The sequence below is a fragment of the Symphodus melops genome (genome assembly GCF_947650265.1).
Source record: "Symphodus melops genome assembly, chromosome: 12".
Lineage (NCBI taxonomy): Eukaryota > Metazoa > Chordata > Actinopteri > Labriformes > Labridae > Symphodus > Symphodus melops.
The window spans coordinates 12,458,311-12,484,566 of NC_136702.1; the positions used below are offsets into that span (position 1 = coordinate 12,458,311).

At 43.6% G+C, this 26,256-nt stretch overlaps 1 protein-coding gene across 5 annotated transcripts in view; it reads right to left on the minus strand.

Annotated features, from left to right (window-relative positions):
- Positions 1 to 1,505: 1,505 nt before the first annotated feature.
- The window catches only part of LOC306832636 (hyccin 2), a 40,487-nt gene continuing 15,736 nt past the window's right edge, over positions 1,506 to 26,256 (minus strand). For 3 of the 5 annotated variants that reach the window (XM_079357467.1, XM_079357470.1, XM_079357469.1), the window contains 11 exons: positions 24,857 to 24,934; positions 23,123 to 23,224; positions 21,330 to 21,509; positions 18,484 to 18,564; positions 16,625 to 16,740; positions 14,411 to 14,506; positions 13,562 to 13,678; positions 10,512 to 10,599; positions 10,251 to 10,407; positions 8,398 to 8,589; positions 1,506 to 5,959 (listed from right to left, as the gene is read on the minus strand). In XM_079357467.1, coding sequence (XP_079213593.1) covers positions 5,280 to 5,959; positions 8,398 to 8,589; positions 10,251 to 10,407; positions 10,512 to 10,599; positions 13,562 to 13,678; positions 14,411 to 14,506; positions 16,625 to 16,740; positions 18,484 to 18,564; positions 21,330 to 21,509; positions 23,123 to 23,224; positions 24,857 to 24,907 — 1,860 coding nt within the window. In that variant the 5' untranslated portion in view covers positions 24,908 to 24,934 and the 3' untranslated portion in view covers positions 1,506 to 5,279. The remainder of the gene's footprint in view (positions 5,960 to 8,397; positions 8,590 to 10,250; positions 10,408 to 10,511; positions 10,600 to 13,561; positions 13,679 to 14,410; positions 14,507 to 16,624; positions 16,741 to 18,483; positions 18,565 to 21,329; positions 21,510 to 23,122; positions 23,225 to 24,856; positions 24,935 to 26,256) is intronic. The other 2 variants (XM_079357468.1, XM_079357471.1) reach the window with 2 other exon arrangements.

Genomic DNA, 26,256 nt, shown 5'->3' on the forward strand with positions numbered 1-26,256 from the left:
ATGCAACAGTTCGACCTTTCGTTCGATGTTTTAACTTTTTTTTCCACATTTGAATTTGAATACAATTACTTAAAATGCATAGTGGAAAAAAAACACTTCCTGCTTTTTATTTCTCATATCTTTAGCTCACTACATTGTCAACTCGCCATGCAAAAAAAGTCAAATTTCAATACAAGTAACCATGAACTAAACAAAGGAGGACACCACCGTTTGGAGGCATGTTGAACTGCAGTAAAATACCACATGCTACATGTTGACTGAACAGCATCACAGACTTGCCAGCACAGCTGCAGTTAGGTTTTCAATCTTTGAAAAATACATTTGTCGGAAGAAATTAGGTTCAGGACAGTAGGCTACTATATCAAAACCATCTCACTATAATGCCCTTCAGTAATCTGACATTACACTTTACCGAGCTGATGGACTGTGTCTTAAAAAACTGAAATAAACTTGGTAGAAGAATAAATACGTTGAACGTTTGAATTTTGCATTTTTTATATAGTTTAGAATAAAACATTTACAAAAGCTCTTTTATTTTTCCTAACTAAACGGTTTTTTTTTGTTTTGTTTTTTAAAAATTTTTGAGCAAAACACATTTTGTACATTTATTAGTGTGACTCAATAAAGTGAACTTTCCGTTTCTACTCAAAGTGATGTGGGTGTCAGAGTGGCACATTAGTGGCCTCTACTTTCATGTAGCCTATACAGGTGATGTTGAGTCAAAGTTCCACATTTGGGTCGTTGAATTTGATGTGTGACAAATCACTAACCAGCTGTCTCATGATAACCTTTTATTTCATTTCGTTGAAAAAAAAAAAAAAAAAGTTGTGAATAATTTACTGTATCCTAAATGTAATATTTATACTCATAACATTGTTGAATGTGAATTGCATGAAAATGAGGGGAATCGGTACGTTGCAGTTGAAGTAGATGATGTATAAAGTAGTGAATCACTTATGAGTCACAGTCACTGTTACTTTCAGGGTCAGCTGACAGGGAACATTAACTGTTGTTCTGAACAATCACCACAAGATGTCAGCACACCACCTACAAGCTTTTCATCTTCATGGGCGATGTTGAGATTTAGACTATGAATGAATCGTCACTGAAGAAGTTGAAATGAAATTAGAGTTTTGCTGGAAAATATATGTCGCATTTTATCTCAGGAAACTGAAATTTCAACAACTCACTTAAAACAACTTCAGAGCCATCAAGTGGACGGAAGCTGTATCACAAGCCAATCAGCATTTTAACTCCTGTAGTATAAAACCTCATTCAGTACGTGTGGACATGATTAAAATGTAGACCCGGCTGCGTTTTATTATTGATTTAATTTCTTTATTTCAACCAGTGTCTGCTCTTTAAACTGTCTTACTCGAGTATTCCGCCGTGGACTTTTTCCATAATGAAAGAAGCTCAGTGGAATCACAGTATCAATATTAGTGTAGTAAGTTTCTTTGTTTGGAGAGCAGTTCTATAATGATGAGTGCAAGTAGAACACACACTTTACGGCACAATATTTATTCAACAATATACAGATTGATTTCGCTCTACATCTCAGACAGTTTCTTATATTTATCTTGCTTTCAACTTTGTACATTGTTTATTTACAAGATTTAAAATAAGTCTTTCTCTCCATTTATACAACATCAACAGTACAGTGTGATCACATCATCCAGCAGCTTCCATCGAAGCATTTTGATTTGACTCATGGTTGATAATCTGTTTAGATTTTATACACCAACAGATGTCTTTGAGCCACCGAGCAGCAAACTGACAGAAGGGCTCAACATGCACCAAAAGGTCTGGATGTGGCTTTCTGTGTGTGAGGGCAGTCATGTGACGAATGGGTGATCCTCTGACTGTAGTTCACCTATATGAGAGGTCCTTTGTCATGTAGCGCCACAAGGGTGTGGAAACAGAATCACTGAATGGGGAAACTTTAGAGGACCTGCACCTGCTATCTGCTCAAACTGCCCTGTCCCAGCAGACAACAATCAAAGAAAGCCAGAACAGCAAAAAAAAAAAAAAAAAAAGGGAAAAAATGTTGCATAGAATCAATTCTGACTTAAAAAACAAAAAATTGGTGCTTCCATATTTTTTGTATTTTTTTTTTTATAAATGTGGCTTTTTGATACACTCCTGAGACCCTTCCACACTGTGTAACTCTTTTTTTGGTTTTGAAAAGAAAAAAATAAATAGCTCTACCCTTAGACTCTAACAAAAATAACATTGTGTTGTATGTGACATCACATATGTAAGTACTACTTTAAAGAGACTAAAACCCTGCATTGAGTGTATACACATTTGCACATCTATATATATATAATTTCAATAACTATCTTGAGGAGAGGTGGATGGATTAAAGTGCATTATACTGTAAGAAAACAAAGCCCACAGTTATCCCATTCAGGGCAGGAAATGAACTTTGTCCATCAGCAACAGTGGCTCACCAAGTGCACATTTGTAACCACCTCATTTAGCTTCTTTTGAACAGCGGTGGAACTTTTACATGTGGATTTTTTTTGGCTTATTAATCACACATTGTGTTCATTTCCTGCCCGTATCCCATGCAAGTAACACCAGACACTGAGGGGATTTTTTTTCTATCCATTACACTAAACTGTACCAACATGAATGCTGGTAACCTTGGTCAGGGGCACTGAAATTAATGACATGAACACATTACCAGTAAAACAGCAAAAAGGTGCTGCTCAGCTCACAGCAAATTACAGCAAACGAAAACACCGCTCATCACTGAGCCACACAGGACAGGGAATGACAGCAGACAGGCCGGACGCGAGTGTGAACTGTAGCTGCACTCCTCTCTTCTTTGTCCTCCCCCTCCTCTATCCAGTCCAGCAGGAGGAGGAGGAGGAGGGGGAGGAGGAGGAGCATGAGCACGAAAAGGCCAAAGAGCTGCCGATGCTGCTCTTATGGCCTGAAATTTTTAAGGCTAAAGCGCACACAAGGACTCACTCGGGACCCGGAGCAGCAGTTGGGGAGAATGAGTGTGTGGGGATTTTCACTGCAGACGGAACTGACTTTTATATACATTAATCATTCATCCTCATTTTAAACAAGCACGTGAGCAAGACATGGAAGATGCAACACGACAACTGACATCCACAGTACATATACACAGAATATACTGCTTTCACGTGTGAAAAGCTACCAAACGATTGTGGAACTACATTGTGTTGCAAACACCTGCGACGAGTGAAAAGAGAAGTCATGGCAAAACAAAACAAAAAAAAAAAAGAAGAAGAAAAAAGGTGAAGCTGCATCTAAGGGCACGCTGAGCCCAATGTCCAAACAAACCCTTTTATCGTCCCCTTCCTTCATAATAAGACCCATGAATGCAAAAAAAAAGGCATTTTAACTTAAGACAGCCGAGCAAAGTAAAGTTCTTTAAGGAGAGGATGTGTTTTGGCACATCTGGCAAAGATGAGGATGGGACTTGGGGGTTTGGCTTGCTGGGCATTTCAGACATCTGAAACAGCAGCGCTTTGCAGGGCGATAACATGCAAACAAGCACGCCATGTTCAAAATCACTCAGCCTGGGCAAGGAAGCACTACACAAGGCTAAAGCTAGCACTGTTCCCAGATGCAGGCAATTAACAGCAGAGATAATTCAACTCCATGCACATGAGGATTAAAACAATTGCACTTCAGAAATCATGACAACGGACAAAGGAGGGCATTTTTGGGGGGAATTTTGAAATGATCAGCTTCATCCCAGTTTTGATGATAAATGACAGAAAACCTGAAGACAGTCGTGTTCTTGTTTCGCAGCTGTTTTTGTGCATGAGGCGATAAAACCGAACGCAAATCACATGATAATCAGTCAGAACTCCCTCATGCGAACACAGAAATAACCCCCCAAAACACTTCGCTTTCAAATACAATGGGCTCTTTAAATCCTGCATCTGATTGGGAGACAGATGTTTGAGTGGCAGGTGAACACACAATGAGGTAGAACATAATGTTTCATGAGCGTCCAGCCGGAGCACAAAACACAAGACCATCGTCGTGGTGACCGCTGCGGTGCAGTGACCAGTACGAACCTCCAGAGGGCAGTAGCTCATCGACTCAGGAAATGAAGCGACAGCGTTAACACACAAACACACTGACAAGTGCTTAGGGATGGAAGAACCCATAATGTGATTTGAACCGCAAAAAACAATCCAATAGAAAATACAGTCATTGCCTTCAGCTTCAGACGCAAACCTGCGTTGTCCACATTGTTTCATTCCAGTTCTCCCCCAACATTCAGCTTCAAATCTAAAATTCATTCCTCTTGTAGCTGCACAGTAATGATTTCTTCAGATTTGTCGAGTAAAAAAATTTGGGGAAGGTCAAACCTTTAACCACATTCAAGTGGTTTTTAAAACAATCTTAGCAGTCTGATTCTACAGATCAAATTAGAAGATTATTAAGACAATTAAAAAAGAATAATGGGCATGGGCTAAAACTTGAGGATACATTTTGCCAAACAATTTTTTGACAAGTGAAAAAAACAAAAAAAACAAAAAAAACTCACCTTCTTTGGATTGTGATGATAAAACATCTAAAAGAAATGGTATTCATAAAACTAGCTGTGCCTCAGCATAGATAATCATTAAGAACGATTGCACGTGAGCCCGGAAAAAGAAAAAAAAAAAAAGGGGGGGGAGGAATGAAGAGAACGAGCAAGAAGTCCTGCTCCCCTCCACATGAGCGACGGTAAGTGTTATTGCTGATTCGTGTTTGACTGATTCAGTCAAGAACTCAACAGGGAAAAGAAAAAAAAAAAAGGAAAAAAGTGAAATGTCATACATCTCCTACAGCTAGCGTGGCATCAGTACGGGGGGGGGGGTCCTCTTATCAATTTCTCTTTTGTGAGGAGAGTTTCAGGGTGGAATCGGGAGGATGCAGAGACACCAGACTCCTTCACACTAGTGTGTAGTTACAGCAGTTCACCACTTCCCTCTTGTTGCATTTTCAGTCATGCTAAACCCACCAGCAACGACTGCAGGTCATGATTGTAAGTTTAATGGATTTTAAAAGGGTGGAGACACAACCTTGGAGATTTGAAGATGTGTTCCTAGACACACACACACACACACACACACACACAAACACATTACAACATAGCTAAGTAGACAGAATGTGTCATACTAAGGGCTGCAGAGAAAAGCTGCAATAGGACGTGTGTTGACATGTATATATGTGTAGGTGTGTGTGTGTGTGTGTGTGTGTGTGTGTGTGTGTGTGTCTAGCATGCCCTACATTGCACATTAGACCTGTGATATGATCTGCATGTTGAAGCTGGGGGAGCGGGACTGCTTGGTGAGAGGGGCTCCAGGAGAGAGGAGCTCCTGGGCCTCCTCGGGCCTGATGAGGTGCTCTTCCTTCAGGCTGATGGTGGAGTGGCGGTGGGAGCCAACGGCTGGAAGCCCTCCCTCCTTGTCGGAGCCCCCCGCAGCCTCCTCGCGTTCCTCGCCACCGCCGCCGTTCAGGTTGAAATTCATGCAGTCAAAGGACTTGCTGGACGAGGTGCTGCCAGTCCGCACCAGCATGGGCCCAACGGGGAAACTCAGGTGCTTCTTAATGGGGCTCAGCTGAATGGCGTCCAGCTTGATGCTGGCTGGAGGCGACTGCTTCCTCTGGTGGTGCCTCCTCACGACGGCCGGGAGATCCGAGGACGGATCTGCTTGTTTCTCTGCCTCCCTCTCTCTCTCCCGCTCCTTCTCTCGCTCCTTCTCCCGTTCTCTCTCCTTGTCGCGGGACAGCCGGGCAGTGATGGCTTTCTTGATGCTGCTGCTGCTGCTGCTGTTCAGGCTGCCGCCCCTTGGGCCCACGCCGCTGCCCTGTTTGGTTCCACTGGGTTGGCTGCTGTTCGACGCCCCAGAAGAGAAACCTTCGTCTGGGTCGTTAATGTTGAAGGAATCTTCCCCTCCGCTCATGCCATCAGCATCTGATCACCGGTTACACACATACACAGAGACAAAGCATGAAGGACAAAGATTAGAGGAAGAAAAATCAGACAACAACTGAGATTGTTACGTTCATATATTTTCTGAATAAAACAACAACTCAAATCAACATATTCTTTGGAGCAGTTAAGCAGCTGTAATCCTAAAACACAAACGTAACGCATGGTTAATGATCACAATTTTGCATAAAGACAAAAAAAGATGATAATCTGCCGATTCTCGTTAATGCAACACGCTCGAATTCATCCGAGATTAAACATGTTTGGAGGCTACAAAGAGAGCAGGTCAGTCCTGAAACATGCACTCATCAGACCATGCAGCTTCATTAGCTCAATCATTATGCACCAGTGGTACCATTCAATAAACACTGACCTTCAGCTATGATCATCCTGTGTAATTCACACTGACTAGCTACAGTACAGAGAAAGTACAAGCTCCTAAAACCTGCCTGATGAAGACTCACATCTTCAAACAAGACGTCATATTACACTTTGAGAAATGATATCTGATAAGTGTCACATGCACAACTTTGCCTTACGAATTCAAAACAAATCAAACTTAACATCCATAAATGATGACAGCTGAAAGGGAAAAGATGATAAATTAATTTCGGCAAGAAAAGCCTTTCATCAACATACAGTGTTCAGGGTAAAAGCCTGATTAAAGAGAGCGAGGCAGAGGATCAGCTGTCTGTCTCCGTCATGCATCATTGGTACAAGCAGTATTGGACAACGGGGAACCGCAGGCACGACCAGGAAAAGAAACAAAGAGAGGGCCGAGAAGAACGAGGTCTCTCGACTGACATGCACATAACATGAGGAGAAGACGCATGCTCTCCTGCCTCATCCCTTCCTCTCTTCTTCCTGCAGCGCTGACCCAGCTGTCAACAATCAGTGGAGAGCGCTGAGGCGAGTCCGTCCGTACACCTTATCGGAATAAAATGGAGCTCGTGTTGGAGCCGACATGGCTAAAATGGGCCAGCGTGGCAAGACACGTCTGGGCAAACTGATCCCAAACGAAGAGCTGAAATATCTCTGAAGCTTTACAAACATGGAGGCAATTTAAGAACGGCAGAAGCGATTCACTTGTTTTAACCTTTTGACTTCAATTTGGCTTCAGGATGAAACCAGCTTGAGAGATAATCCCCTATAGAAACATTTTTAGACACTTTTCATATGGTAACTTCCACTATACCTATAATTCAGCCCCAAACTGAGAGGACACTTACAGTATAAAGGTTATTTCTTTCAGCCACAGAATGGTCACTAAGTTTAGCTAGGACTAGAGTGATCAAACTTAAATATATAGCTGGTTCTGTCTTAACTAGGTTTAGCATTTATTTATTTTTGATCCAATCTGGACAGTTTTTTAGACTATCACATGATGATGGCACTCAGACAAACACTGACCACAGAGCCAGGGGGATGAGCTGATCTTCAGCCAAAAACATGTAGACACTACACAGAGAAACACACACACACACACACGTTAGACGAGACAAAATGGGCTGTGTGATTGGTGCCCACTGTGATAAAGCCTTAGCTGTTCTGAGTGTAGGTTTTTGTTGAAATTTGTTGATGTTTACTGACATGGCCTTGTCCTTTGACATGCTAGCGTTCTGGGTTTCCATGTTTCAGCAGAAGGTTTTTGAAGCTTGCTGTAGCGTGCGCATGCATGCATGATGTAGGGCTCGTTCTCACTCACTGAGCTGAGACCAAAAAAACCCAAAACAAAACAAAAAAACATTGCAGAACAAAACATTAGCATACACACACACTGACTAAAAATCAAAATGGACGGCCTCTTCTTGCAGAGTGGCGGCAGCAGATGGGTTCTACTGGCCTGAGTGGCCTTTAACTTGTGGAGCTGGCAGTACAGAAAACAAGATGTCCAGACTCTGAGCCAGTTATGTAAAGCTGACGATTTCTTTTTTTCTTTGTTAAAATGAAGAAAAAAAAAAATCAAAACCTTTTAAGACCAATTTTCAAGAAGTTTTGAAAGCCCAAGATGCAGGTGGGGAACAAATCATGCTCAGTGAGTGACAAGGGCAGCAGTCTAGCACACTTTGGAGGCATGATGGGGAGAAAGAGAGGATATGATGATATGGCCCATGCAACATGGCCGCTAGCCACACTTCCTTCAAACCCAGAATAGGCGACTCTTCCGACTCTTGGACGAGCTCAAAAAAAAATAGTCTGGTAGTAGAGGGGGGGTGTTGGCAGAGGGTCTTAGAGACTGGAGGAGTTAGTATACTCTGGGGAAGTAAAGAGGCAGCCAAAATGGGAACGGCAGAGTTAACCCTCTCAAGCTGAGGAGGGGTAGGAGGAGGAGTAGTAGTAGGAGGAGGTGGGTGGGGGATGATACAGATCGAAAGGGCACCTCCTCCCGAGACCCTCTCTGCTCCGCCCCTGTCCCCTACCCTCGAATATGATGGGGGGAATGATGCCGCCGCTGCTGCTGCTGCTGCTGTGGTGGCTGGGAGGCTGACCTCCTCGCTCCTCTTTGGCTGCGGGGTCCCAGCGAGCGTGGCTGCTGTTGTGGAGTTGCTGGGCGAGGCTAGGAGGATTGACGATGAGGCTCAACTCTGCAGTGGTTGAGTAGTCAAAACAATCTGGGAGTCAACAACACAGACGGGGGAGACGTGTTTCTTTTAGTGGCAGGAAAGCCCTCAAGTGATTTCAGGCCTCAATGTGAGCACAGCAGGCCTAACAGCTGTCTGAAAATTCATATGTAGAGAAAAAATATAGAAAAATGACCTGGCCCACTTATCGCCCAACTTACTGGGTAAAATGGAATCAGTAGAATCTACAGGCACCATTTTGTCATGAGTTTCTGTTACCCTTTAACTTAACCGGTGATACAAAGCACATCACACATTGAATAGACAAGACGAGCAAAACAAGAGCAATAAGGAGCAGTGAGTGGCACAAGCACTGTAACACAGAGACTGTATGATCAGAAGTACATACAATATCTGACAGGAAACACCATTCTGTTGATGCTCATGGTGTGACTTGTTTACACAGAAACACAGAACCCGTTGACACCTGGTAGTAAAATGCATCGTGGCTGCTCCAATCACAAGTGTTCATCAGTGACGTGTACAACCTACACAGAAGATAGGAGACTTTGTTTACGACGACAAACAGGTGGATGGATCTGTGGTTTGATCTCCTCTTCGTCTCCTCTATGTGTGAATCCTCACCATTCATCATCATTTGCTGCATTACGATGAAAAACCATGAAGGGGGTCAAAATCATGTAACGTGTCCAGGCGTCCTAACACCCTCTTGCCTTGTCCCTGAGCAGGACTATCAGGTAGTCGGGGTTACACAGGCTTGTCAACCAGTCACCTATACAGCTGCCTGATGTCCACTCATTGCTTTTCAGGATTGAAAATCTAAAACCGTGACTGAGCAGGACTTTGACAGTGAGTAGGCAAAAGATCCATCTTTACACTTTTTTTTTTTTTTTTTCCCCATGTGTGACTTTTTTTCTTTGCAAGTTTTGCAAATAAACATTTTAGCTGGTTGCAAAGCATTCCCTTCTCCCGTGCTCAATCCGGTGGATTCACCTGCACTGCATGCTTAGAGTCACTTTTTTTTTTCTTCAAGGAAATGTAACAAATAAAGAGTAAAACTAACTGAAAGGAACCGTGCCTTTGCATTAGCAGCAGCTACAGACCTGGGAATCTTACCCTAAACAAGTGTAAACGAGAATAAACTTTGCAACCAAACGGGTTAGTCTCTCCTCCGCCTGCTTCCAAATGTGCTCGCACTCGTCTGATCTCCACACATCCTCGGATAATTCACAGCTGCACTCAGTTTAGTCCACTTGTGATCGGAGCACGCTGGACGGATGTTAAAACCAGGTGTAAACAGGGCCAGATCCTCCTCTCACTGCTAAGGACAAACACCAGAGAAGTCATTCTCTCACCTAAGAGTTCCTTCTTGTGGATTTTGACTGATTGACAAAAAAAAAAGAAAAAAAAAAAGGAACAGCTTGTAAGATTAGAGTTTGAATCATCACTGAACACTGATCTTTTTTTTCTGCAAAACTTTATTGTCTTATTGTCCCCAGCGTGCTAAGTTCGTAACGAGGGCGGTCGGGCAAAAAAAAGAAAACGGAGGGGAGGAAAAGAAGCAGTTTAATGAAATCTGAGCTGCTATCACATCTACTGAGATCTGCCCTGCGCTGAGGCCTGCTTCACTTTAATGTGAGCTGAAGACATGACGGCAGGATTTTCCCTTTTCTCAGCGGCTTCGGTCTTACCCTCTCTCTTCCAGCGGTGGCGTCGTATCGAGGCTGTGGTGATGGCTGAGATGGAGATGCGGCTGATGGTGGGCGTCACCTCCACCTGAAGCACCTTACGTCCCCTCGTATCATCAGGCGCGCTCTCTGGCAGCGAGTTCTTCATGGCGTTCCCGAGCTGGAGTTTCAAAATGTCACAGATTTGGATTAAAAGCAGCTCCATGGGATAAAAAGACGGGCAGTATTTATTATTTCATACATAAAATTATATGGCGGTCTTACCAGCAGAGGCTGGGAGTAGAGCTCCAGCTGGGCTCTGTACAAAATGTCCTCCAGGGCTTCCCGTCCCATCTCCCACTCTCCATTGTATCTACATACAGACAAAACAAAACAACACCATCATTTAATACGTCACGACGTGAGCTTATTTGGGTAAACGGGAGTGTCTGAATAGATGCCTTGATGTCTGAGTCACATCCTCCTTAACAATTATTTTACTGTGACAATGAGAGGGAGAAGTTAGGGAAATATTCAGTCTCAGTAATTATACCTCTGTTTGAGCTGTGCCAAACTTCCTCTTTTTTAAAACTACAAACAACTTTCTGAAAGTCAACACAAACGTTTACAGCGACGTGAAAGAAATGTTAGCTTCAAAACGCAACAGCAAAAAAATCAATGATGAACTGTTCTCTAGATTACTGCTCTAGGTGACTCCATTGTGTAAATAAAATGTGTTTAAATGACATGCAAATGACCAGGAGGTGAGTCATCACTGAATAAAGACAGGTTATTATTGAGCTTAACTTGTTTGTTTATAAATGCACCCGAAGGTGCATCCAAATACCTCAGCTACAGAAAAAAAGAAAAGAAAAGAAAAAGTCTAATTACAAATACATTACAATCCCTGTCAAAAAAGCATCTGTAGAAAATGAACTTGGGGCTGTGGCTCAGTTGGTAGAGTCTCTCAACTGGAAGGTCGAGGGTTTGATCCCCAGTTCCTGCAGCAACATGTCCAATGTTGCCCTTGGGCAAGGCACTAAACCCCAACTTGCTCCCGCTGCTTCATCTGTGGTGTATGAGTGGGATTAGTTAGTTCTGATGGTCTCACTCTATAGCAGCCTCTACCATCAGTGTGTGGACATGCAATGTAACAAGTGCTTTGAGCAGTCAGAAGCTCAAGTCCATTTACCATTTACACAAAAAAAACCAAAAAAAAAACACACCAACTGAAGTGAAGGGATGAAGGTGTTCGTTTAGGAGGGTTAGACTTGGGGATGGTCACTTAGCTCTCTGTTAAAGCTTTAAAGAAAGTGTTTCTGACACAGCATGGGATTAAAGGAAAACCTGCAATGAATGGAAACATCAGATATTAGAAGAAGAAGAAGAAGAAGAAGAAGGGCACAGCTGAACTTGTCTTTGATCTTATTCTGCACATGAAACAAACAGACAGCCACGGGTTAAATCGTGAGGCAGGGTTCCCTTTAGACTCGAGATAAAAGAGCCGGCGTAAATGGGCGAGTATAAAAGCCTCTGTGATGTAGTGATGGCTGGAATATTGCTCTAGAATACATTAAAACAGAATTAGGGGTCTCTGGTAGTTTGGATATCCCTTCATGTCTCACCCTCCATCTCTTCATGGGGCATTACAGCCTTTTAGCATTAGCGGACATATTAACCTAAATCCCAGAGTGCCCTCGACGAGCGCCAAGATCCCTCTGCATGTGTGCATTCGTGTTTATCTGCGGCTTGCGTGCGCCTGCTTGGGCTAAGGGTGAACGCTCAGGATGGCTCTAAAGGCGACCGATGGTGGGGATTACCAAAAAGGCTCATATTCTTGCAGACTTACAAACAGTCTGGGGTTTTCGCTCTGACATTTCTCCAATCTCCTGATTGGAGCCGTGTTCCCTCACGGGGGCCGTGAAGCGGAACGTCGTGTTCAGTCTCTCCGCCTCTCCTTGCTACACCCATCCTTGACAAGCAAGCGACTCCCGCCACCGGCGCATCAGGGGGGATCCATCTCTGAGAACCATCATCCTGAAGACGTAATCAGCTTTACAAGGACTCACCAGAGGGGATGAAATCACCTATTCCCACAATGCACTGCCGATATAAATCAGTCTGTACAGCGGGGAGCGCATGTCCTTGGTATATTCTCTTAAGCAGACATCGTGTCGTACATGACTAAAAAGTAGCAGAGGGACTTGCCTCATTAGTGTCGTCCCGCAGAGGCTTAAGAACAAAAACGAGCAACGGGATGTTAATGCAGCTCATAACCTCACTCTGAACATTGTGACATCCATTTAGGTAAAAATTCTCTTCCTCACTATAACCCGATTTTGTTAAAGCAGAGCAGCAAATGACTGTAAATGTTTGTTTATAGTGCTTCACGTGGTTATCAGAGGTTCAAAATGATCGTCAGCTCATTGTTTAGACGACCATCCCACAGTCTGAATGTTTTGCTCCAACAGGCTTAAAAAGTCCCAACGGATCACACACACACACACGCAGCGGCCCGATTTCATCTGCCATCGAGGAAAAGCTTCATCAGTTTACTTGAGTGAATGATATTTTGAACGACAGCTTGGGCTGCTGGCACGACAACGCAGCTCAACCCAAGTGTCCCTGTGACAGCAGAGGGTGAGTGACGCACAACGAGGAGGCGGACTGTGATAACTATTTAGTCAACTCATTTGTTTTCGTTTCGTTTCATTTGACAAAGAACGGGAATTCCCAGTGCCATCGTCACAGTTAGGAAAATAGGTTGTCGGCAAATCTGCAGAGCCCCAAAGTCCAGGTATCCCACCAGTTTGGTATTGTCTGTAAAAAAATTAGTTCCCCTTTCCCCCCTCTCTGTTCTGGTCATTTAAACACGTCTTCTATCCTCAGTCATCATGCTCCCTAAACCTTGCTGTTCCTACTTTACATGGTAGGAGATTGATCTGAGTGATCCATGTATTTAGAGCTACGATTGGTGAAATGTTGCATTCGGACCAGGAAGTGTGTGAGATGTGTAAATGTGTTCTCTCAGAACTCGATGACACTGAAAGAATCAAACGGCAACATGAATGTTTGATACAGTACATGGTCTCTTTACAAATACACACTGCACAGCCCTTAACAGCTGATAGACGCAGTTAGCAGCTAGCTTGTGAAGATAGTGGAGCATTTTGTAAAGAGTCAGATATCATCTTCTACTCTTTATACCAGCTTTTGACAAACTTGTCAATGCTAATATAAATAACTGGTAGATAAGTAAAAGAGCAACTGCTGGCTACAGTTTCTTTCCCGTGCTGTGAACACATGAAAAGAGTGAGTGTTGTAAAGATACTCACACGGCGTGATAAACTGCACTCAGCATCTGCACCATGAACTCGGGGTCCAGCAGTACCCGGTTGCATGGTTCCCTCCAAAGCTTCTGCTGCTGCCTGGGGAATCCACATACACACAACCTGAGGAAAGAAAATAAACACAATCAATTAAAAGGGAGTGAAATAATAGAGCATTAGAGAACACAAAGGGAGGTTCAGGGGGGGAAATCTAAAATGGAAAAGAATCCAACAGTGAGCAAAGTGAATATTTCAATTGTTTAACCTTAAGATGATTGGGGTATTCCAGGTCTAAACTTTAAAGATTAGGTTTTGTTCTCTGAATTCTTCACTGCCACGGCGTGCCGCCTGTCTGTCTGGATGGATGGATGCTCGCCTCAGGCGTCGTCTTTCTGCTTGCTCACAGCAGGGAAAGTCTTCATATCCTGACTCCTCTCCGAGCTGTGCTGGAACAATCACGGGCTGTCGGCTCCACTGCAGAGCCTCATATCCTAAATTCTACATTGATCTTTTCCTCTTCACCTTCAGGCTTGTCAGTGTTTTTAAGACAGACAGACCTCGACAGGTTACCAGCAGCTTTCGACCATCGAGTACATTCATGGCGCTCTGTGTTCATGCTCTCTTCTGGCCAATCTCACACAACTGAGTCCTAAAGAAATCATACTTATCAAAGCCTCCAGCTACCGGGGCTGTCAGTATTAAGCTCAGTGTATTGTTACAGAGCAAAGGAGGTGTTTTAATGCCAGATTCGTGAAAGACAGTAATCGAGGTAGAAGGGAAGACCGGGTGCTGAAGGGACAAAGTAAAGGGTGGGGAAAAACGTTCACTGATTCACTCAGTTTTTTTTTTTCTCACCGTGAGCTCATTCTGCACACTGACTGGTAGGAGGAGAGGGGCATGTAGACCACGGCGGAGTTGTAACAGAGCATGAGGAAACACAGCACCTCGAACCTGCAAACAAGAACCAGTATGAATCTCACGTTCTAATTCACTTGATTAAAGTCAAAACACCAAACTTATATCATACAGACTCTACAAAGTAAATATAAGGTTTTATATGTTGTCGGCTTAAACCTAATTTGTCCTTTTATGGAAAAAAAACAAATTTCCTTCAGCACTGAAAAAGGAAACAATTAGTAGTTTCTCAAGCGATTCATTAACTCCGTCTGAACTGTAAAACTGTCTTCTGAGGAAACTGCTGACCTAAGCAGATTTTTTTTCACTGTGAGCTATGTTATTGTATGCAGATGCCTGATGCTGCAGTAATCACTCTTCAGCTCTAACACACACACACACACACACGTGGTGTTGAGTTTGTTTATTGGTACATTAGTTGGCACTAATTTCTTTGCATTCAATTCCTCGTGGTGTATTTAGGTAAATGAATCGTGGCTATGTTGAGCTCATTTAATACACATGTTCAGTACCCTGATATTGTTTTCATTTTTGACCTGACTTACGACAGGAGTCAAGAGAGCTACAACTTGCTTGATGTGCAGGTCTGCTCAGCACTTTCTCATGAGAACAGAAAGAACTCCTCTGCATGCTGCAGGCTAACTTGTGTATCTTTGAAGTTACACTGAAAAAGACTCGCAATTTACAGAATAATGTCTGAGATATCTATGACAGGTTTGTTTTATATGAGTAAGTTTAAATGTCGTGTGACGCATCGGCTCATGTCCCTCTTCTCAGCAACCTTTCAAGCTTCTCCTTCAGGTGTTCCAAAACATACTTCTCCTTACTCCTTGCACACTTGCAGTCACAGAGAGGCGACCCCCCTCATTTACTGTGGAAAACACCAACACAGTGACGCTCTGCTGGGGGCCTGTGAGCATTCGCACGCCCGCCGGCTGCCTCTCGCTATGGGTAAGCCCATAGGGCGACGGACGCCTTTAAGTTGCTCCTTCCGGTTGAGCCCGTCAAACATGGCCACCAGAAGCTCGAGTCAAGCTCACAGGGACTACCGATTCATTGGGGGCGGGGCTTCACGTAAAGTGTGGTAGTGACACAAAACAACACAGAGGATGAGGTTTTCACAAAACTACTCTGGTGTAGAAAAAGTGTGAGAGCTAAAAATGTGGGAAACAATTCTAAAACCTAAACAATCATCTAATCTAGACAAAAGACAGTCCACAATAGCTGTTCCGTCTTTTTGCCCGTTTAAATGAAATAGCTAAATGTGTCTTATGAGACACCAGTTTTCATCTCAGGAGTGGTCAATCATATTTGGTGTATGTGTGTTTTGGGTGTGTGTCTTCGTCAAGGACAAGCAGGAGAAGGAGACACTATGTAAAAGGGTCATAATTGACTCCTTGTGCGGGGGGAGGTAAATGGTCTGGCTGAATATCAACAGTGAGAGTGAACCTGCAGCTCTCAGTGGCTGCTGGCTTTCTTCTCATAAACACTTCCTCAGGCGGAGCCACATAAATGGATTTCCAGATAAGCTTCGAGACCGGGCCTTCTCAAACCCATCAAGTATATTTATGACGTGCTGCGTTCATCACAGCCGAGCTGGATGGCCACACGGGATGACCGGGCTTATGGGCGCTGCCCGATCATTATCAGCTGTGATGGTCCTGATGTGCGTCCGTCTCTGTGCCACGCGTCGCCGTAAAAAACACAACACATGTGCGAAGTGCAACGCTGCCAGTCTTGGTGCCGCAGCGGGAGGCAATTCTTCTGGCAGGATTTCAGCATGCTTCATTACTATGCGAAGATAATCATTCATACGGAGCAGCCAGAGCAAATGTGAGAGCCAAAAAAGCTTTCAGGCCTGCTGGGTCCGGCCTGAGGAGGCGAGGGTTACGCTCTGATCACCTTAAGAGGTCTTTTTCATCTTGCGGGAAAAATGAGAAGTAAAAGGAACCATTTTGTTGTTAAAAGATAAAAAGAACATGATTTAAAAAAAATAAATAAATAAAGAGAGAATGATGACGATGGGGCTCGTGATGCTGGTGCTGCCCTTTCTCTACGTCTCTTACTGCTTACAGTTCAATCTCCATTCTGCTGTTTGTGCGGCTTCTCGAATGAGTTTCTCTTTGTGAACAGCTGCTGGATTCAGAGCGCTACCTGTTCTGAGCTGTGAAGGTCTCCCTCTGAGGGTGAAGGCCGCTGTACACCACTCTGATCAGGTCATGTTGACAGAGAGCTCCCTCTGTCAATGCCATGGATCCCAGACTGGAAGGCTACACAAACACACACACACACACACACGATAAACAGAGTTAATTAAACTGTTGCCCACTGTGCTGCCTTTACAGGACGCCAGTGAATTGGCAGCAATGATGCAGCAGGTAAAAACAGATTGCTGTGAACTGCAAGGTGACACACTGGGATCTTTGATGTGCCCAGATTCGCTGTGAATAGTATGAAGATTTTGTTAGTTGACCATGGCAAATAAGCAGCCAATCAAATCTCTCGACTTGACATTTAAGTCTACAGGTTGATTTTAACGTTAAAGTAAAAAAAAAGAACCCCCCCCCCCAAAAAAAACAAAAAAACACACACACAACCCCCCCCAGAGAAATTAACAGAGTGCAGAGGAATGTGCAGAATATCCCAAAATCTTACGGCACAAATATTTAACAGTCAGTCTTTTTTTAAACATTTTTTTACATTTAACCTTTTTATTTTTGCATCAACAATCATTGATAATTAAATTCAGCTCAATCCACAAATCCTAGGACTGATTAAGAGCCATCTCAGCACTGTTTTATTTGTAATGCCTATCTGTAAGTTTCATCAACCCATATGAGGAACTAAAGCCACCCCTTCATTAAACTGAAATGGAATTGCGTCATGAGTGATGTGCGAGGAGAGAAGGCGGGGTGGAGGAGGAGGAGGAGGAGGAGGAGGAGGAGGGATTGGTTCAGAAGACAGAGTGTATGCTAATGCTGCAGGCCAAAGGATGCGGCCACGTGACGCGCAGTGTCTTACTACAGCCTAGCGAGCTTCTTGTGATTCAAGCACGCACGCACACGAACCCCGCACCCCCAACCCGCCTCCATGCTCTCTTGATTCTCTCAGCTCGGAGAAAAGAGCCTCTCAAGCTCGTAATTAAAGAGATAAAGCGCCCTCAGCGCACGCCACAAAACTGTAGTCTCATCAACACTCCGAAGCAATCTCACTCTAGCACCCGCTGAGGAGCTGACATACTGTATGAAAATATACAGCTGTCTTGGATTAAAAAAAAAATACGAGCACAAATGTCTGACTGCTTATTTCTGTCCTCAGAAATGTCCTAAATGTGTATTTCCTAATCAACACCTTTCTGACGAGCCCAGCTCAGCGCAGTGTTCAATAGCATCCCGTGTGTTAGCAGTCAGGTCATGTGCTGAGCGGCTGGCACAAACCCACCATGATAGAGTGACAAAAACAGAATCTGACTGGGATATATAAAAAAAAATAAAAATAAAAATAAATCAGGTTTTATTTTAAAACAAAATAAAAAAATTAAAAATGTCAAGAGATATAATTTTTCTTTGCGATGGCGACCTGAGTGTTTTAAAGAGCACCACTACAGACAGTTTGATAAAAAATGGGTTTTACATACAGATACCGAACTATCATCGCATCAAACATTAAAAAAACAAAAAAACAAAACTGAAAACACAAGCTTAGCTGATGTAAGCTGCTAATAGGCTAACACCGAACCTAACTGTTTGTGTCTGACTGAACTCAAACAGATCAGATCGAATCTGGATGTCATAGACGGATCAAACTTTCTTTGAAGACATTCGTTGTAAAAAGCTTCAGGTTGGCCTGGGGTTCATTCAAATGAACAGTAAGAAGGTATCACTGAACTTAGTTTCTGTAATGTTTCAAAAGTCAGTGTGAGGAAGCCAAAGACTGAACAGAGAGCGAGAGGTAAAGTAAGGGGAGGGGTCAGGGTACAGAGGTTTGATTAAAAGGTCAGACAGGAGCCCCACCTCGTGGTATATCGATGGCTTGGACAGAGATGGGATTGTGAAGGAGAGGAGCTTGCTGTTGCCATCTTTATCCACGATCTCCTGCAAAACCAAGCAGAGGGAGACAGAAAAAAAAGGCTGTGTCATTGAACAGTTTGGACATTGATACTCATCGTCATTGAAAGTTAATGCAGGTCTGATTTGAATGCATGACTCTTATCTCCACACATACAAACAACTCAGTTTAGTTTGTCTTTGTGGAGTTGGGAAAGCATTTAGCAGCAGATGTTTTAAAGCTTCTGTACAATCACTGTCCCTCACTATGCTGTGCTAAAGTAAAACCAATCTGCTGGTACATGTTATTGACTGACAGATCAAATGTCACTGACATCACCCTCGCCACTCAATTCCAATTTCACACTGTGAAAGACAACACAAAGAGAAAAGCATGTAGAGGGAGTCAATTCCAAAACAAGTTGCATGATTAATCTACACCAGTCCAGGTCACAGTCAAAATAGAAACAAATCTCATTCACAGAGACATAAGGTGTTTTAGGGACTTTCTGAAGCTGAACTAACCACTTTGGAATTTAAACAACACGCCATCAGGTTTGCTTTTGCACTGCTGAGGTGACGGCTGATATGAACCTTAACGTGATGGAAGCTGGCAGAGACGCACGTTTCTGTACTATTTTTGAAGTTATTGATTTTCTTTTGTTTCAGTTTCTTCATCTTCTCTCGCCTAGTGTAGCAAGCTAGCACGAAATATTTAAAAAATATCTTTTATATTGCGTCTAGTGTCTTTAAATGTTTACGATTTTAAGAGCTTTTACCGACTGTTATTTGTTAATGCTTGTAGTTGGATTTAAAAATGGCGGTTTGTGGTGCTGGATTGGCTCCTGTGTTCAACCAATCAACACATACTGATGTATGGACCAATCACTGTGCACTTAGGCCACTAAAAGTCCTCTTGTGTTGGGAGAGAACCTACTCTGAAGCAGGAGCAGAAAAGGTTCCTCTAAACGAGTTCTCGGAACTCATGTACATAGTTCCTGTTGTGTGGATTCAATAAACAAGGGGGAGGACGAGTCTCTGCCGTGCCCCATCATTAAAAACGATGACTGTTCTTTGCGTGGTTAAGATTTCTGCTTTCCATCTGTGAAGCTTTGCTTGTAAATAATGTAAACAACACATCCAAGCCGTCATAATTTAAGTTTTGGAATACGGTACAGGAAAAGGCTTCAACCCTTTTATCTCCCACTTGTGTGAGAGTGCTGAGGGCCCGGGCCTCGTCCTGTCCTTCACTGACTGCAGCTATATCTCCGAATATCTGATGGGACAGCTGAAGGCAAAGTAGTTCATCAGAGCTTAGCTGTCACTGACCATAGGCGGGAAAGGTCTAAGAGCATGTCGTATGTGTTAGTGTGGTATAGGCGGAGGAATAAATTATGCATATACCCTGAGCCATACTGGCTGACATGGCGCTCTTTCTATTGATATCCCCAGCTCTTAGCCCATTTCCCCAAGGGTGTTTCTTGGTGATGCAATCTATCCGGGGTCTATCCATTACCCAGGCTTCCCCCTGTGGATCGTCTTTAAAGTCGACAGACTTACAACCCCTCTGATGTTCCAACTACATTAGGTCTAAAGGCTTATTCCAGATCTAATAACAAGGTAGAACAGCCATCCTTTGAAAAAAACATTGTGTTGACCAGCAGCTAATGCATAAACTATTATGCCATCATTAAAGTATGAGTCAGAGGCTCCGAATAAATAATGTAAAGTATGGATGTTATGTAACAGAAGAGACTTAAAGCCAAACATCCTGATGTCATGGCATGTGTTGGTACAGTGTGTATGTCAGAAGGAAAAGGGAAGGGAGGGGAAAAATGCTGCTTTTGACAATGCTCCATTTCTGCAGTCACCCTGGGGCTACTTTGCACCCGTATTGGTCCCCACAGAATGCATACTTTGAAAAGGTGGCTGTGAAGCATCCCACTAAAGCACACCTCAAGTCACCTGCTTTGAATTCATTGGTCTAAATTAGGGTCTACCAGTCGATCGCACAGCATTATAAAAAGTAGACGTCAGCCTATTGTCCGACTTCACTATGGAAAACAACGACGGCTCGGCGATCTGCCCCTCAGTAGTAAACATGGTCGTGACGTCACATGACTGCGGGTCTATTTTTACAACGGCAATTAAATGAATAAAAGATGTAACGTAGTGTTAAGAGGCTGCATCAATCAAGTTATCATTTGTTGCAGAAAGAAAGGCAGAGGATGATCAGGGAAAGGTGAGAATTGTAATAAGCTAAAAGAATGAGAAACCTAGTGAACGAGCCTACAGATGCAACAGATAGCCAATAGAGAAGCTAAAGTGTAACCTACTGTAAATGTAGCCGAGGCTGAAAAATGAAAGGACATGACATGCTATGAATCCGGAACCAGCTACACACAAAGACCAGGACCCAGCTACACACAAAGACCAGGACCCAGCTACACACAAAGACCAGGACCCAGCTACGTACAAAGACCAGGACCCAGCTACACACAAAGACCAGGACCCAGCTACACACAAAGACCAGGACCCAGCTACACACAAAGACCAGGACCCAGCTACAAAGGCCAGAGTCTCTCTCTCTCTCTCTCATACAGCTTATACCAAACACTTAATATACAGTTAATTAACAGAGCTAAATTCTAAATAAACATGTTTACACAGATCATTTTGGCTTGGTCATTTAAGAAGTAGCTCCCATGCCGACGCTGAAGTGTGAGCACCCCTGGTCTAAATACTTTATTTGCAAAAGGTCTCGTTTGTGTGATTTAAGGCTGAACTGTGTGCCCCGTTGAGCTGACACTCACCAGGTTATAGATGCCCAGTAGGAGCGCTTCGATGCACCCGTTACTCTGCCGATCCCTGCTGGCAGTGACGCGCAGATAAACCCACACCAACTCGGGGAGGAACTGCAGGGTGAAGCGGCGAAGGCGGTCTTCGGAGCTCCTGTACAGCTCAAACAGCTGGTGGCACACAGGCTCCAGGAGCTGGATAAGAGTGTGTGTGTGTGTGTGTGTGTGTGTGTGTGTGTGTGTGTGTGTGTGTGTGTGTGTGTGTGTGTGTGAGAGAGAGAGGGACAAAGTTTGGTGAAAATAATGAAAGTCTGAGAGCCATCTTTAAAAACAAGGTGGATAACGAGTCATGATGAAAACTCTCAGTTTAGCAAATTCTCATCTGACAAAATGTCGACACAGTTTTCAAGCAGTCACTCTTTAAATAGGACAAGTAATGGTTCTATTGCTACAATCATTAACAACAGGTTAATGATTGTATTTAATACATTTTGAGGGATTCACTTACTTGACCTGATTCATTCAATCAACATGTATTTATGTCTGACAAGACACGGTATCATAAAGTTAGCACATGAAAAGGTCGGGTTTCAGATGACCCGACCCGTCCCGTCCCGTCCCGTCCCCCCTCATGTGTCCAACTCTACACGTCCTTAGAAGTGCAGTGAGACAGTATCACTCCTGCACAGCTCCTCTTTCAAGGCATGAATGAATGTCCCCCTTACTACAACATGGTGGAGTGGATATACGGTCGTGCAGCCGGTTGGTCAATTGTGGGAGGCGAGCAGAGGGGATAAATCACTACAATGGAAGTCTGGTTAGATGTAGTCTCAGGGGAGCCGGCTGAGCCAACGTGTTCATACTGTCCTGGGGTCAGTGAAGTGAGTGCCAACACAGCACTTCTGTTTCTGTGTGCTGCACTGTGGCTGACCCTGAAATAAGCAGCTAGCGTCAATGAACTTGGCAAGGCTGTTAGCCTTCTATGTTGTGGAGAAGAAAGGCACAATATCACACACACACACACACACACACACACACACACACACACACACACACACACACACACACACACACACACACACACACACACACACACACACACACACACACACACACACACACACACACACACACACACACACACACACACACACACACACACACACACACACACACACACACACACACACACACACACACACACACACACACACACACACACACACACACACACACGATCATTAATGTGATTGCGCAACCGGATTGACATCACTAATCAAATTTAGATGCTTGGCTGCTTGACACCCGAGGTTGTCCATCAAAGCGTGGTGAAAATCCAATGAGATGCAGAGAGTACCTACAGTCAGTATAGACCTTCCCCTCAAATTGTGTCATGAGGTAAGGACAGAAAAGACGATTTTCATTTTGCTCGTACAAGTAACACTTGTGCCTCGGTTTGTGACGCACTCTGCGTAATACGTGCGTTTACATATTTGAAGTTGCACGCAGCCCTTTTTGTATTGTGTGCAGCCTGTGAGGGGTGTGAAGAGGGCTGCGTGTACATAGGGTTAGGGTTGAGTACAACACACCGTGCGTCACCTCGCAGGTGGAGAGCCTGGCAGCGCGCCCGTCTCTCTCAGACCACAGCGTGTTTGTGTATTTTCCACGTGCAGCCCTGCAGACGAAGCTCTCGTGTCGGTTTTTTGCTCACTGCCAGACTACATGATGTGAGTCACAAGCGACACATTCCCCTCGGCTAAAAAAACAACAAACCCAGACTTCTTATGCGTGTGGCCTTTGTGTATCACCTCATTGTTGGGGTCCTGGATGACTCTGTACAGCGCCGGCACCAGGGTCTTCTTCAGGTGGAGGCTGCCAGCATAGCTGTGGATGTGGGTTTCTGGTAGGGACTGGAACGAGGAGAAAGAAAAATGTGGTCAGCAGCTGCCAACTCATTTTACATTTCGTCACATAACTGGAGGTAATAAAGCGCAAAGGCCGATGCAGCAGTTTCTCTTATGTCCCTTTAAGAGGAAACCATGATTATAAGAATGGAAAACTGGCTGATGAAAATGAAACCAAATACTTATTTTCAAGACGAGAGCAGTTCAGACAGTTGACATCCATGCAGACAGTTAAAATGTATTGATGTGACTGAAATCACTCTCTTTGTTTATTCGTTCACCTTGTCTGTTTTCATATCCACTCTGCATTTGACGAACAAGGAGCAGCGAGTTTAGAGTTTAAAAAAGACTAACATCATCTTTTGCGTCACTGCTGACGGCTGAAGGAGCAAATGACTCAGTTTATTGTCCCCCCGCCCCCCCCTTCAAAAATCACAGAAATGTAGCCTCTTTACTATTAATGTGCTCAACAATATAAATGATGGCCATGTTGAATCGAAGTGAAAGTGATCTCTCTCTTCAAAACAAACCGCCAGAACTCCGTTTGAAGGCGCTGACCGACACAGAGTGTGGCGATATCTGACAGGCGCAGGACTTCCTGGGGGTGAGATTCTCTAAATGGTCAAGATTGTGCGTTTGTGTGCGGATGACAGACGGCACCGAGATTTCCTCTCAGCACAGCCCAACTATGGTCATTCTGAGGACAGAACGCAGTGTGCCAGGCCTGCACCACTCACACACTGACTCATAGCCATCCGTTTGCCACGGTATTCATCATACTGCCTTTTCTTCTCTCTCTCAAATGTTGTGCCTCCCTCTGCTTTCCCTCTTAAGCCTTCAGACCTGATGAGATGCTTCTACCTTGAAGTCCCTGAAGAAACATCGACGTCTCATGAGGCAACAAAACTGGCTGCGAATAGCAGAGAGCCATCGGAAAAGACGCGCTCGCTTTTTCAGAATCCGTTCAGGCGTGATTGGGTTCACAAGGAGTGAGCGTGTCAGGTTCTTCAGCTGGCAACACTTTAGAGACTGCTAAAGGAAGCATGTGGTGGGTCACACAATGTGCCAATGTACTGCAGTCTGCATGTGGAAAGCCTGTTCCAAAGACCAGAAACAACATGCTCCAGGCTCCGTGTCATGTAATAATAATAATAATAATAATAATAATACTTTACATTTATATAGGACGGAGTGATGGTTGTGTTGTCAATGGTGAGGGAGCTGGGTTCAAGCTTAGTGAGGGTGGATTTTTGTGCCAACGAGGAGGAGTTCAGTTTTAATGTGAACAAAATACAATCAGTAAAAAGTGAAGAAAGCAGAGCTGACCCTGAAGTCTAACCTGTTCACCAAATGCAATTTATAGACTTTTTAAGGCAGAAATATTGGCAGTAGAAAGAGGACAAGTAAAAGGTGGCACGCTCAGAATTCTCTCAGATCAGAGTTGATGCTCCCACAGTTTGTAGTTTCTTTGGTTTAAAAAAAAAAAAGATGAACGTTTCTCTGACGTGAGTCTGGATGGAGAAGCAGAGAGCAGGACGGCCCCTTGTGGGATTTGTTTCTTCTGCTATCCCTGCGTTGCTGCTGTAACACGGTGAACGTCTCCGTCTGGGAGATGAATAAAGGATGATCTTATCTTACCTTGAATTCTGAGAGCCATTCTTCGACGACACCGCGCTCTGAACCCAGCATCTTCCTCAGAGACCCCCCCTCGGCTGCCTGGTGGACGAGGACACAGAGGACAATAAGTGTTGGTTTAAATAACAACAGTGTGTGCTGCTGATGATGGCAAAGTCTGTTAAGTGTCAATGTTTGAAACGTACTCAAACTCCAAAATACTGACAGCGATCATTTGACTGAACACTTGGACCTCACGAGACGGGGATTTAACTGGTGATCAAAAAGCACAGCTGTCCTGGCATCAGCGTTACGTAAAGAGTTAACTCAGTGGCTACACCGGTCACTGTGGATATGACATGATGAACCTTACAGGAAGTCTTTGGGATTTCCCTCAAAAAATGGGAATGTTTGGCAGTAAAGCTGAAGTTTTTTTGTTGTGTGGTCTGAAGACAAAACCGTACGAACAAGATAAGAAAAACAACATCAATATAACAGAACCACAAAGTGGAACAAAGTCTTTCACAAATGATTTTTTTCCCACGATAGATATTTAAACAAGTCGTGATCTCAGGCTACAGTCACACTATAATCCCTGCTCTTGTTCTCTGTATTCAGCAGCTAAAAATAACTACAGCAACTGCCCAAAATAAAAAGCTATTTCTCCTTCAGACTTCATCCCACGGAACAAATTAATTATCCCATAAAAAGGATAGCTATGAAGGAGACATGTCCTAGGCAGAGTGTGTGTGTGTGTGTGTGTGTGTGTGTGTGTGTGTGTGTGTGTGTGTGTGTGTGTGTGTGTGTGTGTCTCAGTAGTGTGAGAGGTAGAACATTCACAGACACCACTGCCAGTTTGGATGCAGATTAGAGTTACAAGAGAAACACTGAGCCAAGCCGAAGCAGCTTAACATGAATGTCATTGAAGTTCTTTCACACAATTTAACCTTCACTTAAGAAAGTCATCAATGAAATCCAAGAGTTGCAAATCGACTCAAACAACAACCTTTCTCTGTGCAAATAAAAAAAAGAAGAAATGATATTTTGGATGTGAAAAATACATTTAAAAAAATCCAAAATCGGCACAAAAAAAAAAAAAAAAAAAAAAAAGAATAGTCACACCTGAGCCTTTTAAAAAACAAATAATGAAACAGTGGTTACATTCCTACATAATCTTTGGATTGAGGACTTGTTTTCTGTTGGTGTCACTATAAATGACCTCGTTATGTTGATGGAATAAGGCTTCAGACAATTATTCTCTTACCGCGGTTTCAACAATCTCTTCAAAGGCTTTCTTGTGGTTTTGAGTTGATGGGATTAAGGATTAGGACTAACTCAATACATTCTCATTTCTAAGCGGGAAGATCCCATTTCGTTTCTCAGCCAATTGTCTTTGCAGACTACTCTGAGGTGAAACATCGATT